Raw genomic sequence first — 17,305 nt, forward strand, 5'->3', positions numbered from 1 at the left:
AAGCTTTCAATCCTTTGAGGTTCAGGCACCTGAGCTCCAACTGACAGTGTTGGTCATCTCTACTTAGGTTTCTTTTTAGGAGAGCTCAAAATATATTTCAGGAGGTGAACAAGTGACCGACTTACTCTTGGACACAGCTTGCAGCAGACAACACCCATTGATCACTGATCAGGGTTCCCCCGCATATGTGGCTGCCGTATGCTTGGATGCTGGCTTGCCATGGCCATTCACCTTCCTGGGCAGCCTGTCCACCGGTGATCCGGCTAACAATGGTGGGTCTCCCACAAACTGCAGGCAAAGAAAGAAAGGATAAGTTAGAAACTAGCAGTGACGTTGGGTTGTATGTCAGAATATCATCTATAGAAATATCATCGGACATAAATAGAGTAGTCTAAATACGGTTTAAAAAAATACTGCCCCAATGGGTGTAGATTTTTTATTGTTAACACCAATGGTGCAATGTTTTTGTAAATAATATTTAGGACAGGATACTTATTTCAGACGATATTCTGGTACCATACTGGATGAGTAGATACCATGTCATCTTTATTTTCTTCAGTAATTTCCTTCACATGCAGAATTCGAAAAAATTGTTTTTATCAGATTTTTTTACTCTGATGCCGCTGTTAACTTGGAAGGTGTAGATTAATGTGGGTATATACCATACCGGTTGTACCAGCCCAGCAGCACTAAAAGGAAGAGGTTACAAACCAAATAAATGTACTGCTCTTACATCTCAGCTGTGCCACTTTAGCTTATGCTTATTCTTTGTCTTGCAGAGCCGAATGAACACATCCTTCAACTGTTCTAATGTAATGGCATTTTTCTTTATTTTGCACTTTATTTCCTTCATTTTATTCCTCCCTTTTGTTTCTTCATTTTCTGTGTTTCTTTCGTCTTTTGGTCAATATTGTCTTTTGTACCGTTTTTTTCTTGCTTAACTTTCATTTTCCCTGTTCTTTTGTTTTCTATTTCTTTTACTTTCTTTTTAATTTCTTTTCAGGTATTTTTTGGAATTTTCTAATTTCTAAAGCAGTTGCTTTTTCCCTTTTCTATTTTTTCCTTTTCTCTCCTGTGTTGTTTTGCCTTTGGTTTATTATTTCTTATTTTTTCTTCTGTGTTTTACTGTTTTCTTTGCTCGCTCATTTTAATTTATTCTTTGATATTTTACTTTATATTTAATTTTAGATATTTTTAATATCAATTGTTAAGGTTTTTAATTTACCAACATTACACTTTGTGTAAATGAGACAGTGATGAACAACCTGCCTAGGTCCCACCCTTTTTCAGCCCGGGGCACTCTGGCCCTCATTCTGACCTTGGCGGGCGGCGGAGGCCGCCCGCCAAAGTCCCGCCGTCAGGTTACCGTTCCGCGGTCGAAAGACCGCGGCGGTAATTCTGACTTTCCCGCTGGGCTGGCGGGCGGTCGCCTTCAGACCGCCCGCCAGGCCAGCGGGAAAGAGGCTTCCACGATGAAGCCGGCTCGGAATCGAGCCGGCGGAGTGGAAGCTGTGCGACGGGTGCAGTTGCACCCGTCGCGTATTTCACTGTCTGCGCAGCAGACAGTGAAATACATGTAGGGGCCCTCTTACGGGGGCCCCTGCAATGCCCATGCCAGTGGCATGGGCACTGCAGGGGCCCCCAGGGGCCCCGCGACCCCCCCTACCGCCATCCGGATCCCGGCGGTCGGACCGCCGGGATCTGGATGGCGGTAGGGGGGGTCGGAATCCCCGCGGCGGTGCAGCAAGCTGCGCCGCCGTGGAGGATTCAATGGGGCGGCGGTACACTGGCGGGAGCCCGCCAGTGGTGCCGGTCCGACCGCGGCTTTACCGCCGCGGTTGGAATCCCCATTGGAGCACCGCCGGCCTGTCGGCGGTGCTCCCGCGGTCCTCCGCCCTGGCGGTCTTTGACCGCCAGGGTCAGAATGAGGGCCTCTGTCTCTTAATGAGGAATGGGTGGACCACTGTTGGGCACTGAGGACCTTGTTCCTACCCCCAAAGACCCTCCCACAGCCACAGTCTCCTCTACGGTACGGTATCCAAGATACAGTCATGAGTAAAAGGAAGCCCCAGAGCAGCCAAAGGGTCAATTGCGGCATCCGGAGGAGGCCTGCACAGGGGTCACGGTCTCTTGGGTTTATTGCAATACTGGAGGTAGACTGTGCACCCTCCCAGTTGTCTGTTGGGTGCCATGAATGGTGTGCAACTGCGGTGAGAGTGGGAGCGCCAGGCACGTCCCCCCTCCCTGTTGCCCACACATTGCTCACCACAAAGTGGCTAGAGCAGGGGTCTCCAGCCTTTTCAGTAGCAAAAGATACTTCTGATCAGTGAAAACCATTGTGAGCTAAAGACCGCTAAGCAGCTCGTGCATTCTTACCAGACACCCCAACGCCCAGCTTAGATAGCATGGCTTGAAAAAACTATTTTTACTAGGGGCACTTTGACAGAGCTGCCATGTGTGTCAGTGGGAACGTGGTCTTTGAGGATGTATGAACATGTGTGCATATGAATGAGATTTGTGTATGGCTAACAGAGGCTGTGTCATATGTACTTGTGGCACTTCACCAGCAGAGTCAGCAGTGATGCCTCATGTGCAGTAGCACCCTTCAAAGAATTCTTGGTTTGTACTCTCACTATTGAGTGCATTTGCAGACAGCACTTGGTGGTACTTCTCTGAGAAAAATGTATGTTAGTGCATGCATGTGTGTCCCTGTGTCGCTAAGTATGTCTGTGCGTATTATGTTCCTCTGTGTTTGTGTGCAGGTATTTGTGAGTGAAAGAGCAGATGTTCCCCAAAAGTCAGCACTTTACCGGTCTGACAGTTTCAGCAGCCACAAAAATCATACCCTCTTCTTTAAAACCATTTTTGTTTACTACTGTAAATAAAAACATACCATACTTTCATGCTATGTTGTGCAGATTTGTAGAATGCGCTATCATCTGGGAGGGTATTCTAGCACTGAGCAGGCGTGAGTTTAGGCACGGTGACTTTTTAAAATGTTGTGAATGTCTTGCTGCACTAGTTTAATGCCCACCCCTAGGCTCCTTTACCCACAACACATGAAAAATCCAACCCGTTGGACACGGATTCTGACTGTCTCTTCATTAGGCCTTGCGTTCACAGAGTGCGACACGAACCGCTGCCTGAATTTCCACCGATCCCCCAGAAACCTCTGCGCCTCTCACCAAGCCCTCACCCAGTTATCATGCATCCAACGCTGCTGCACAGGAGGTCGCTCCTCCTCCTACCTCGCTGCCAAGTCTTGGAACAAAATCCCCCTCCACTTCCGTACCTCACCCTCACTGGCCCACTTCAAAAAGGGACTCAATACCTGTCTCTTCAACTGATACAGCACCACAGCGCCTGGATGCCCACTGAAGTGAGAAGCAGCGGTATATAAATGCGGACTGATTGATTGACACACCATCCCATACAAGCCCCCTCTTCTGCATTTCACATATCCTGTCAAACCAATGCAGTGCTTGAAATACAATTAACTCTCCTCGGAATAATCTTTTCAGCGTGGTCAAAGATTGACGAGAGGGAGCCTAAACTTCCATCTGATTGGCCGAGAAGCGCTGACGTGCCCCGGTGTGAGCAGAGTATGAGGCATACACTTGTACAATGGACACAAGCCCTCTGTGCGCTATCAATGGCAGAGCGATCAGAAGGTCTACAATGTGATCTATCCAAAGGACTTAGAGCACTTTTGTATTATGTGCTGTGCATGAAAAGTCCCTCATCCACTCTGCATGCATTAAGTATTCAGTGATGTTTCACCAAAAAGTTTTGCCCAAAGACTCTCCACCATTTTATTGCAGGATTACCTCCCGGCTGGGAAATGTTTTGAGTAGAACTCTGCGGGGGTGGCACTGTGCTGTTGGTTAGCTGGGATGTGTCGTTTATCACAACTGAGCCAACTCCGGGCACGTGTTTCCTGATCCAGTCCTCGTAGACTGCCACGCGGGTGTACACACCAGGATAATTAGGTCGGGCACATCCTTCGCCCCAGCTCACGATTCCCGCCAGGAGCCACGTACTTCCGAACTTGCACACCATAGGTCCTCCTGAGTCACCCTACAACGCAAACAAAAAATACATTTTCTTACATGGCCAATAATTTGTATGACCTAATCAAGAGTGGGTTACTGTAAATTACTGACAGACACAAATAGCTCATTCTATTCCAGGTACTTTTGGGAACATCCACAGATTGGCAAATTATGTTCAGCTCATTTGGCCATCTCATCACTTAAAAGGCAATTAGGACACATAGAAAGCTCATTTGAAAAAAAACAATGGGCTCGACGCACCATAAATTGTTACCAAAGTGTAGAGTTTTATAATTCTGATCAAAATATCCGTAGATAAAGAAGTCAGTATGGGCCAGATGTAGCAAAGTTTTGCGAGTTGCAAATGGCCCGAATCGCTATTTGCGACTGTGCAGAATCGGAAATGGGATGCAAAAACCCCATTTCCGACTTGCAAAAAGCGATGCGAGCCGTTAGCGACTCGCAAAATGTGCGACTTCATTTTGCGACCCGCAAATAGCAAGTCGCAATTTGCGAGTTGCAAACCATATGCAATTGCAACTCGCAAATTGCGACTAGTCGCAAAAAGCCCATTTTGCACTTGCAATTTACCACTAACTCAGAGCAGGTGGTAACCATAACCAAAGTATAAAAGGAGACCCAGAAGGCATCTGGGTCACTCAGGATGGCGGAGATATACCTGATAGCAGTGAGGAGGAGAGTCCACGCAGCCCAGCAGAGGAGGAGGAGGGGCCACAGACAGGAGAAGATATATAGAACAAGGCAGACTCTTTTTCAGCAAACTGAGGAAGAGATATACGATAAATACCGCCGTAGCAGCGCAGCCATACTAGAATTAATTGATTTACTAAAACCACAGCTAGAACACCAGACTCTGCGCGGCTGCGCCATCCCTACGCATGTGCAAGTGCTATGCTCACTGCACCTCTTGGCCTCAGGGAGCTATCAGGGGGTCATTGCTGTGGCAGGTGGGGTATCTCAAAGTGCAGTGTCAAGGTTCCTCAGGGCCTTCCTAGATGCCATACTCACACACATGTCTCACTTCATATACCTACCCAGGAATGAGGCAGAAATCAACAGCACCAAGCTGGACTTTTACCGGATTGCCAACTTTCCCCATGTCATAGGGTGTGTAGATGGGACACATATTCAAATATGCCCCCCTGCAAACCTGGAACATCTTTTCCGTAACAGAAAGTGTACCCAATCACTCAATATTCAGGTTGTTTGTGACGCCCATTATGTCATCACTGACATTGTAGCTAAGTTTCCAGGCAGTACCCATGACTCCTACATTTTTAGGCACAGTGGAATACACCAACGCCTGGAACGTGGGGAATTTGGAGACGGATACCTCCTAGGTAGAGCTGCATACACCTTGTAGACATACAGACAGGTCACTGTGCATACCAACCAGGACTTTCTAACAGTGTAGTACAGTGTGCCCAATAGGTGACAGTGCATATGCTCTACGGCCATGGATTATGACTCCGTTCTTAACACCCAGCAATGAATGTGAGAGGCGATACAACAATGCACATAAGAGGACCAGGAACCTTATCGAACGCACCTTTGGATTACTGAAAGCAAGATTCAGATGCCTCCACCGCAGTGGAGGTGCCCTCCAGTATACCCCCATTACAGCATTCAAAATTGTTGTCGCATGCGCCATCCTTCACAATATAGCCACCCGACGTGGGCTACCTCTCACCCCTGCAGACCCAGATCCTGAGGATGAAGAGCAAGAGCAACCACATCGCCATCATGGGGATCGGAGTATAGCTAATCAAGGCAGACTGAGACGGGAACACATCGCAAACCAATACTTTGGAAGGTACGTGTCAACTTCAACCATACTCACCTATTGACCAAAGACTCCATTTGTTAAGTGGTACAAAAAAACTATTTAATTTGTGCAGAAATTCAACTATTTACAAATAATAACTGTTCATGGTCATCTAAATGCAAACCATGCATGGGGCACATTGATGTCATGTGCCACATCATCAGGGACAGGGTTATGTCTATGTCCTTCGGCGGCCCCTGCCAGCCTGGCTGGTCCCTGGTGGTTCTGCAGTGCTCTGCCTGGTACTCCCACTCCGGAGCACCCTAGTGTCACTGGCAGAGACACTGCTCACTGTAGAGCCCTCCTCGCTGTCCTGGGGTGTGTCCCCTGTGCCCCTGGACAGATGCCGTGCCTCCATTAAGTCAATCACGTGTGTGATACGGCCCAGGCCCCTAGCCACATCTCCAGCAAAATGGCCCATTTCGACCTGGAGGCCAACTGTCCGTCTCGACAGGCCAGTGGTGCTCACAGCCAGTCTGCCGATTGATGTGGCCATCCTATCAAGTCTCTGTAGGAGCTGACGGTCCCTGCGCCGCCCACCCTCGCCCTGTGCCAGTAGTCCTGCCACCAGATCCCTCATGGACAGGGCTAGGTCCCCAGTGTTTGTGGCAATAACGTCAATTCTGGAATTTAGATGCTGCATGCTGGCCTCGTTATTTCTGACAAAGCGGTGCAGCACACCACTAATCCGCCCTAATATATTGTTTTGCAGGCGCTGACCACGCAGCAGCTGTGCCTCACTGTTGGTGGTCGGTTGACGGCCGGACGCAGCCTGCAGCCCTGATCTCCTGTACCTGCGTCGCCTGAGCAGCGGTGGCTGCCCTGTGTGCTCAACTGTGCCACTCCTGCCTGTTGCTGGCGCAGCCTCCTGGAACACAGTTGCAGCTGGTGTGGACATAACAGGGATGGTGTTGGTCATGCAGGTGGGAGTGGTGGCGGCTCCTGTGCTGTCCTCATGGGGCTGGCTGCTGTGGGTTGTGGTGGTGTCTTGTGGGAGACCTGTGGGACATGGGGAACAAACTGTCAGTGTCTACTATCTGTTGCACACTTCCTAATAAACATGTGCCTATGAACTGCCTACTTGACTACATTTCCCATAATGCATCATTCTGGTGTTTGCAGCCCTGAAATGGAGCTATCTTGGTTAAGCATGCCCCTGTGTACATGGTGGGTGGGGGTATGGCATTGATAGGGGTACAGGCATATCACATGGTACTCACCAGTTGATGTAGTGGGCTCTGAGGTGTCCAGGTCTCCAAATCCTGACACTGCCTCCTGCTCCAGGGTCTCCTCCACCCTTTCTTCCAGGGGTGTGGGTGGTGGTACTGATGATGGTCCCCCTCCTGTGCCTCTCATCTCCCGGAGCCTTTCAGCCACCCTCTCCTTGGTCCGGGAGCGGAGGTCATACCACCATTTTTTAATCTCTTCCACACTCCTGTGGCTCACCCCCAGGGAGTTGATTTTTTCCTGGATCTCCTCCCAGAGTTGTCTTTTGGTGGCTTCTGGCACATTGAGAGCTGCCTTTCCAAATAGTTCATCATAGTGCTGACAGCATTCGTCGGTTAGCACCTCCAGCTCCTTCTCTGAGAATTTTAGTTTTCTTTTTCTAGGAGTTTCTTCCATTGCAGCTGCTGTTCCTCCTGTGTGCAGTTCAGCAGTTTAAAATGGGTGTGGTCCTCCCTCCTCCCAGGTGTATTAGTTAACTTCCTGGCTGTGATGTCATCATCATGTGCCAGGAAGTGTTTCCAGAGTTTTCTGGAGTGGTTTCTGGAGTGTTCTGCAGCACCTGCAATCAATTTACATGGTACTCGCAATTTGCGACACCCACTCGCAAATTGCGAGTTCGTTTTTTGCGCGGTCGCAAAAAGCGACCTCGCAAACAGCGGACTCGCTCTCTGCGTTGCGACTCCGGGTGCGAGTCGCAATTTGTACACTGACAATCTTCCTGCATTTCTATTAGCGACACGCAATTTGCGAGTCGCGCTTACTCGCAAATTGCGAGTCGCTAATTTTTTCGTTCCTACATCTGGCCCTATATTCCCCAGGCTAATTTAAGGGTGTGGAAGTAGAACAAGTCCCGTTAACCCAGTGTACAGGAGTCTAATTAAAACATGCGAATTATGATTTTGTTATGTAATATTTCCACGGTTTGCTCCAACAAAGGACTTCGTACAAAAAAATATAGAAGTTTTATTTCCTGTATGTTCCTTTCAGAACATATTTTTCGAATTTTTAAGATAATCCCATCCTGGTTCATATTTAACTGTTGGCCACAATGCAATGTGAAAGGACCGTCACCACACTCTTACCAGGTCTCTGGTGGTATTAATTCCATGTGGGTCTGTCGGTGTGCAGTGTCCCATACCGTATCTTGTAGCAGAAATGATGGGGTGAGACAATCATCCACTACAGTTGGCCAGAGCCACCGAAGCCGCGTTCTTCTAGGAGTTCGAGGATGGACTGCACTCTCCATTGTTACCACAGTAGGATATTGTAGCCCTATACTTTATCGTGCACCACCACTGAGAAACTCTGCTTGGCCCTCAAGTGGGACATGGAGGTTTTACACTATTTCCTCTTTAGGGAACAGGTCATGATGCTACAGATCAAGCCCTGCTCACGTGTTTGGTACTCTATAAGGTTTCATGACCACCTGGAGTTTGTTCTCCCCACGAGTTACATCAGTACCATGTTCCTAATAAAAGCTCTTTACTGGGAAGGACTATAACTGGGCTTCTTCCTGGCACTCAGGGACGGAATTTCTATTCTTGTGAAATTCCTAGTGGAAGGATAGAATGTAACAACTGTCTAAGGCAGTGGTTTTCAAACTTTTTCAACTCTACACCCCAGGTGAAAAACAAATCGCTGGCTCCCTCCGAATTTTTCACAAGTATTGTAATAAGTTGGCAATGTCTAAATTTGTCTAGACTTATTTAAACATTTAAGTTAAGTTCTGTTACCTTTTTAAAAATGCAATAAATTATTTTCTGCTTACAAGAAAGCACTATTATCTGCATTATGCTTTTTTTGGCCAGAGCCTGGCACCCCCCTTGGGATCACTTGAGGCCCACTTGGGGGCCCCACCCCTCAGTTTTAAGACCCCTGGTCTAAGGGAAGGGACTGCAAACGAGAACTACCAGTTTTCTCATTACAATAAGTCAGTGTTCCCAAACTGTGGTTCGAGATTCACTGGTGGGTTTCCAAAGTTCAAGCAATAAATAAAGATGCCTTTAAATTCTGCGTTTATCTTGTCACATTTAGTGCACTTCAAATACAGAAGGTAATTGTCAGGCTATGGCAACTAGGCTCGGAAAAATAAGGACAAAGGATAAAAAACGTCATTTAAGTTTACCGCCATGGTGGTCTGCAGCAGTTCCTCTAGGTAAGAGTGGCAGTGACGAGCTTACCTTGACAAATGTTTGATAACAGGATGGCACCCCCCCACCACACATGCATGATTCCAGAACCACCAAATAATAGGGTACTTTCAATCGAGAAGTCATATCTAGATCAGGTGAAGGCACTAGACCTCACAACTATGCATGGAGTACATGTATTGACAGGCATAAAAAGTTTGACAGCTCTGACAAAGGCCCCAGACCAGGACGGGCTCTTGGCGACAGCTGAAACATGTTGCCGTAATGAAAGTTTTTTTGGGTACACTTATTCCCCCCAAAAAAACACTTTTTGTTTTTACCTATACCCTCCGTACTCTAAAAGAAAAGGAATTTCCTTTGGGTATACTGAGAGGTATTTTACCAGTCTTCCTCCTTCATGGAGCCCTGCTTCTATCCAGCAAAATACTTTGGGGGTCATTGTGACTCCCGCGGGCGGCGGAAGCCGCCCGCCTGGCGGCGGAAGCCGCCCGCCTGGCGGGAACCGCCAGAAGACCGTATCGCGGTCAAATGACCGCGGCGGTCATTCTGACTTTCCCGCTGGGCCGGCGGGCGACCGCCAGAAGGCCGCCCGCCGGCCCAGCGGGAAAGCCCCTTCAACAATGAAGCCGGCTCCGAATGGAGCTGGCGGAGTTGAAGGGGTGCAACAGGTGCAGTTGCACCCGTCGCGATTTTCAGTGTCTGCTAGGCAGACACTGAAAATCAATATGGGGCCCTGTTAGGGGGCCCCTGCAGTGCCCATGCCAGTGGCATGGGCACTGCAGGGTCCCGCCAGGGGCCCCACGACACCTGTTCCCGCCAGCCTGGTTCTGGCGGTGAAAACCGCCAGAAACAGGTTGGCGGGAAGGGGGTCGGAATCCCCATGGCGGCGCTGCTTGCAGAGCCGCCGTGGAGGATTCACTGGGGCAGGGGAAAACCGGGGGGAAACCGCCGGTTTCCCTTTTCTGACCGCAGCTTTACCGCCGCGGTCAGAATTGCCCCTGAAGCCCCGCCAGCCTGTTGGCGGTGCTTCCTCCAACCCCGGCCCTGGCGGTCCATGCCCGCCAGGGTCGGAATTACCCCCTTTATCTAGGAACTCCTAATTTTGATTAAGTCAGCCCTGGTGGTATCTTCATACCAGGGTGTGGATAGGCACTGATGATAAAGCATTCCACTATCAGTAGGTGAGGAATCTATTCCAATTCTATTTGGATACCCGAGGTATCCTTTTTCCGTATTTTTGTGAGCCCTGTTGCCATTTGGTGTTTATTTATCTTGTGTGGTAGAACGCAACTCTTGCTCCTTTTGTGTGTAAAATAAATGTCAGGCTGTGTCTTCTTATAAATTGCTATTTATGTTTTTTTACAATGGAGATTTGTTTTTACAAACTCCTTTCACTTTGCAGTTAGAGAACGAAAAGTAAAGTGAATTTGCATGCAATATAGTTTTATCAGTATGCGATATGCCTGTGCAAATTTAGTAGCCACTTTAATGGAAAATAATCTGTCTATAAATGACAGAGCCTACCATGCAGTGCTTTAGTTACACACAAAAAATGGCCAAATTATGTCCATTAAGGCTAGACAGGCCACGAAATTTGGTTGTTCTAAAAACTCGGTTGAGGTTCAAAAAACGTTGGAAAGTACTGCAATAAGTAACACTGATTTTCTTCACTGTTGCTGCATCTGAATTGTTCCTAACACAATGAGTTTGAGTCAAGCAGTTCCTGGTGGGTCCCTTCATTTTCTTGGGCCTCATTAATTAGTAAGGAATTAGTGAGATCAGTAAATTGGAGGGCAAAAGAATGATGGATGGGAACTAGGAAAGTATGAGAGCATTAGCTGGGTGTGTGGATGAGCTGATCTGAAAAATAAATCGACTGATGTCCTGGAAAGGCTCGTTTTGCACAGAAAGCTCTGGGGACTCAACAGTTTCCATGAATCACCACTTTGCTCATGTGGGTGCCTCCATCAGCACATTTTCATTTACATATTTTGATAAGTGATCTTTTGATTTGCATTTTGCACAAACTCAGTTTACTTGTGCCACTATTTATTATGACACGGAAGTGCCTTGATAGGTAAAATAACGGTGGACTTAGATCTGTCCAGAGTAATTACCAGTTTCTGAGATTATTTCAAGTACTCCATCCATCACTTTTTGTGTACTCTATTGTGTCACCCTGAGTGGGACAGGTATGCCCAGACATGGGTCCTAGTGCACACAGCGTCACAGGAACCAAGTTATAGCTGGCTGTTGAGCCCTACCTTTGGTGAAAGAGGTCCTGGGATCCTTGTGTTCCAGTTCAGAGAGCTCCTGCCCTAGCACTTCGAGCTGGACTATTCCAATTCAAACAGGGTCAAGACTGATTTGCATATGGCTGGGTCCAAACTAAGGTGTCATGTTGTGAAAAATGACAATGGACTGGGATGCTGCTCCAAGTAATTGCCAGTGGCTGAGATTAATTATCGCTTTCCATCCATCACTTTTTTGTAAAATGTATTGTGCCACCCTAAATGGGACAAGTATGCCCAGATGTGGGTCCCGTGCAAACGGTGTCACTGGAACCAAACTGTACCTGCCTGATGAGCCCTACCTAGGGCGAAACCAGTCCTGGTGTGTTTGTGTTTCCAGTTCAGGTACAGCCTGGCAGTTCAGGCTGAATTGTTCCCATTGGAGAAGGTTAAAGACTGATTTGCATGTGGCCGGGTCCAAACTGAGGTGGCATTGCGTGCAAAATAATGATTGACTGGGATGCGGCCACAAGTAATCACCAGTGGCTGAAATTAATTAAATAAATTTAAGCATCCCATCCATCACTTTTTGTTTACTTTTTTGTGTTGCCCTAAGTGGGATCGGTATGGCCAGATGTGGATCCCCTGCACAAGGTGTCACTGGAACCAAGCTATTCCTGGCTGAAGAACCCTAACAAGGGAAAATAGGTGCTGGGTTGCTTGTTGAGTTCAGAGAGGAACTCATCGGGCTGGAGGGCTAGACCCTTCCCATTGAAGTAGGGTCAAGTCCTGGTATGCTTGAGTTCCAGTTCAGGTATGGCCTGGCAGTTCAGGCTGGATTGTTCCCATTGGAACAGGGCCAAGACTGATTTGCATATGGATGGTTCAATCTGAGGTGGCATGGTGTGCAAAAGAACACTTGACTGGGATGCGGCTGAAATAAATACCAGTGGCTGAGATTAATTAAGGCATTCCACCCATGACATTTTTGTATACTGGTTATTATGAGAGCACATAATCCATTTTGGCAGGTGGAAGGGCTGCCTGGAAGAAAAACATAATCTCTGTGTTTACACCTCTGTTAAACCTGCCTCAACCGAGCCATGCTCCTGTGACAAACCTGGAAAACCTCCATATGATTCTAGATAATGGCAGCATGTCTCTCAAGGCAGACATTCTTGTGATGAGGCAAACTCCAAGTCGTGGGTGCTTTCAGTAGTGTATTTTCACAGTTCATTAGCTTATTGGCCATACCACTGAACTTTCCGGCAAGGAATAACAAGAACATTTCCAACACTATTTCAGGGGCACTCAAGGAACTAAGGCTGCATTCCACGTCATCCCACAACATTAAGGCAGTACTCTCGTGGCACAGAATCATTGCAAAGTGCTGAAACAGCTGACGTGGTTTCCAATAAAAGTACAAAAACAATGTGCATTTGTGTTTACATATTATAATCTAACAGTGGTTGCACCCTAAAGAAGTGGGTAGCTGTACCCTGTCAGAAGTGCGTAAGGCCATGGGCTTACATTACAACCTTACAAGTGTAAATTCAATGAAAGGGATCTGAAGTAGTTTTGTCACATTTTCGCTGAGAAAGACATGCAACTGGATCTGAAAGAGGTTGAGTCTCCCACAAGTATGTTTGTAGCTGCTGCCATCTACCATAATTTCAAATTGTGGCAAGCCACTGCGCACTGTACATAAACAGATTGACCACCCTTACTGCACCAACCAAGATGCTTACACAGCAAGGTAAAGTTTGTGAATGGTAAGGTTGGTTTTAAAAAGTCATTATCAAACATGCCTCATTGAAACACATCACCTAGGCACAGAACTCACAATTGATGCCAGACCGGTAAGGGTAGGTGCAATTCTGGCACATCATTCACTTAGACATTAATCAGTAAGGACAGTGATTTAGGTAGTTGCAGCCTGACAGACGTGGAGTATGGTCTCAACCTGATATGGAACGTTTGGCAATACTGTGGGCTTGGTCAACACGATCATGTGGTTCTATATGAGAATATATAATTTCTTACATGCCCATATATAGCAATCCAAACCATGTTGTTGTTCACATCATGAATAATGAAAGCGACTCCACAGCCATGCACAAGCACGGCAAGTAGAGCACGATGACTGACTACACCTCAAGGCATGCGCTTCCCAGACATTCTCCCATCCCTCACTTCCATGGAAATGCACCCACTCCGTGACACCCGACAGCTGCACGGATGATATAAATTGATGACAGACAGGTTAGACCTAGTGAATTCTGCTTTAGAATGGCACAGCTCCACTGCAGACATGCCAACAATGCCAATAATGTCCTCGGAGTTTAAACCTAGATGAACTAATGCCCTTCAACAATTTCTTAAAGAATTGTCAAATTCAGAAAGTGCATTTTGTAGGGATCCTTAGTTGTCATGTTAAAATCCTGCGTCAACAAGTGGTTACTATTGTGTACCAAATACAATGGGGTGTGGATGACATGTTGATTCCATCCATACATTGCTCTGGGAGAGCTGTTATTCCTATTGCTAACCCCATAGTGGACAACACCACAAAGAATGTCACATCTCCCAGAGCACAAGAAACCCACCCCGTACAGAAAACCTGTCAGAGCCAGCCAATGCTTTGGAGTGATAGGTTCCCACTGTGACTCAAGCGATGTCTATTACATTGGTAGTGCTCCTTGCCATTTACAAGATGCTTGTGGCCTGGAAAATCTCTGATGCAATGAAAACAGACAAATGTTATTAAATACCTGAAAATACCTAATCGAAAGGTATGTTGACATTGGATTCAAGGAAATGGCCTGTTAAAAATGACGCACAATAATGGGTGTCCTTTTGTTCCACTGCCAATAGTGAGAATGAGATCTGGGTAAGTTCGAACCACTCAATGAATGTTCTCCTGATTCATTTATATCTACTGCAGTTGCTAGGTATTGGGAAAGTGGCCTTGCGGGGATGAAAACTGAGCAGAACCAAATAAGACCATATTTAGAATAAAGACTCTCTTTATAAGGCACGCAGCTCTCACTCCTTTCATAGTGACAGGTAAATTCTACAGAGTAAGACCAGCCAGTCATTTAGACTTTATGGGGGTCATCATGACCCTGGCGGACCTGCCCCGCCACGCCAGCGGTGACTGTCAGACTGCCGATAGCGTTGCAGTGCAGGGCTGCCAAATTATGACCACTGCATCGCAGCCAGGTCACCACCTGCACCGCCAGGAAGGTGGCACCGCCTGGCCGAAGGTTGACCACCTTTGGCCCGGTGGTCCACCTAACACCGCCAGCGGTATAACGAGTATCCTTGCTGCCAGGAATTCCGTGGCGACAGCCTCGCCACGAAATCCCTGGCGGTAATTATACTGGCAACTAGAATGCTATTCCTGCCTCCACAAAAGGACTCTCCAACCCCCCCTTCCATGTAGGCCCCCTCCCACCCTTGACCCCATCAGGAGCCCCCCACCCCCTAAGCAGCGACACCCCCCCCTAATAGTGATGGAGAACAGCCAGCAGCCATAATATGGCAGTCAAATGGAGGGCGTGACTTTGGCGGTCTACTAAAAAGACCGCCGAAGTCATAATGAGGGGCTATGTGTAAGGAAGGGACTCCTTCTGCATGGAAGCCCCCACCTTTTGCCTGGACAATTATGTGGTTTCAAACTGTAAGTGCCCTGGGCACCTACTAAACACGTTCCTAGGGCAGGATCTCTTTCCCCAAAAAACTGCACTATAGATTGGCACTTCAGCCACCCTTGTAAGTCCTTAGTAAATGGTAACCCTGCTACCTAGGGCATGGGAACGGATGTGGGCCCCCCAGAGTTGCAGCACCAGTTTTGCCACTCTGAGAGGTCCCACACCGGCCTCATGCAGACTGCCATTAGAAGCTCATGACAAGGTGTATTTATAAGTTGCAAACTTGACATGGCACTCACCAAGAATGCCCTGTCCACTAACACTGCATGCACTATTGGTAAGTCACCCCTCTGACAGGCCTTACAGCGCTACTGTGTTTTTACAAAACCTTAAGGCATAGTAAGTGTACGGGGAAGCCACAGGAAATACATGTGCTGGACACTGGTCATTACGAGTTCCCCAGCTACAAGATGGCCTCTCGGAATACTGGGTTGTTTGGTATCAAACAACTCAGAATGATAAACCTGATGCCAGGGTTGGATTTATTATACAGGGTACCCAGAGGGCACCTCAGAGGTGCCCCCTGCAAAACCTAACAGCCCTGCCATGGTTGCTGATTGGTTTTTACCAGCCTTTCACTACCAGACACAGATCTGGATTCCTGAGGTGAGAGCCTCTTCTCTCAGAAACCAGAAAACAAAGCCTTTCCTGGGTGGAGGTGAAACACCTCCTCCCCCAGGCAGACGCCCTGGCCCAGCAGTCAGCTTCAAAAGCTTTACCGCCTTTGAAATCTGACCTCGGACTCTGCTGCTAGCAGCAGATGGCCACCAAATGGTTTTTCCCCACTTTGAGCAGGAAAACCAGCAGGAAAACTTAGCCAGAGTAGGAGGAGTGGAAACCCTCAGCCTGCACCACCCCCCAGATGTGGCAGTTGAGGTGACCACTCATTTTAATTTTCCTCTATCTTGGATGGCAGGAAAATAGCATATTGGGGTTAGGGATGTGACCTCTTCCCACAAGAAGTGGCCACACAGTGGGTGTACACACTCTAAGGTAAGTGGCCCATTGGCCACTACCAGGTACTCCCCTGAACCCATACTAAATGCAGTATTTAGTGGGCTTCCCTACAACTGATGATCAGATTCAACAGACACAAGAAGACCAGTGACAAAGAGGACCCAAGGCTCGAGAACAGAAGACCTGCTGCAAGAAACAAAAGGTGCCAAACCCTGCCTAATGCACCCAGGACTCGACAATTCCCACGGAGGGGTCGACTGGACACTGGACAGACTCTAAGTAACCCCAGAGGACCTCCAACCTTTTAAAAATTGCTAAGAACCTCCCTTCAAAGTGAAGGCATCACTCCCTGCACCAGCAGGCAAGAACTAGTGAAGTCCAGTTCACTGACCGGCTGTGACCAACGATCCGGACACAGCAGCCAGACCAAATTTCACCCAACAGATCCGGAGGACAAACCCTGTGAGTGTGCCAAGTTTGGTGGTACTGCAACCTCCAGAGGTTGAGACGTGCCACAGCCCTGGGACTGGACCCCCAATGTCGGGTACCCAGAAGAAAAGTCCACTTCAGACTCCCTGAGGACCAGAAGCAAGCTCCAGTTGAGGAACTCCAGGACAACAAAGAAACCAACCCCCAGAGTGGCCTTGCTGACCTCAAAGTGACCTGCACCTCGCTCCAAGGATCCTAGGACGCACGACCCTTGACTGACCTATCTCCACTGCACTCAGCCTCCTTGGCCCCTGCACTGAAAAACCAGCTGTGCTCTAGGGGCTCCTAACCCCTTATGACCTCTACACTCCAAGGAGACCCAGTGGACTTACCCTTAAGTCCTCCTGTGCAGTGTGTTTCCAAGTGATCACCTTCTCCATTCTGCACCAGCATCAAGACTTTCAGCAGCTGCTCCCGCTTGAACTGGAATCCACCTGAACTTCTCTGGATGGCCCACAGGACATCTCGATGACCTCAAACTAAAAATAGAAGGTGACACTTGTGAGAACATTGCCTTATTTTATATGCATTTTTACTTTTTTCCCATTGATTCCAATGGTGCGTAATTGCGCACAAAAAGACTACTTTTGTTAACATTAGAAAAATCATAACTTAAAAACAACTTGCCCGATGTTGATGA

The 17,305-nt window shown here is 47.8% G+C and overlaps 1 protein-coding gene across 4 annotated transcripts in view; it reads right to left on the reverse strand.

The window, feature by feature from the left end:
- Positions 1–17,305, reverse strand: part of LOC138304315 (transmembrane protease serine 9-like) — a 1,357,906-nt gene that overhangs the window by 99,876 nt on the left and 1,240,725 nt on the right. For all 4 annotated transcript variants that reach the window (XM_069244270.1, XM_069244271.1, XM_069244272.1 and 1 more), the window contains 2 exons: positions 3,828–4,077; positions 126–288 (listed from right to left, as the gene is read on the reverse strand). In XM_069244270.1, coding sequence (XP_069100371.1) covers positions 126–288; positions 3,828–4,077 — 413 coding nt within the window. The remainder of the gene's footprint in view (positions 1–125; positions 289–3,827; positions 4,078–17,305) is intronic.

The sequence above is a fragment of the Pleurodeles waltl genome, chromosome 7 (genome assembly GCF_031143425.1).
Source record: "Pleurodeles waltl isolate 20211129_DDA chromosome 7, aPleWal1.hap1.20221129, whole genome shotgun sequence".
Taxonomy (NCBI): domain Eukaryota; kingdom Metazoa; phylum Chordata; class Amphibia; order Caudata; family Salamandridae; genus Pleurodeles; species Pleurodeles waltl.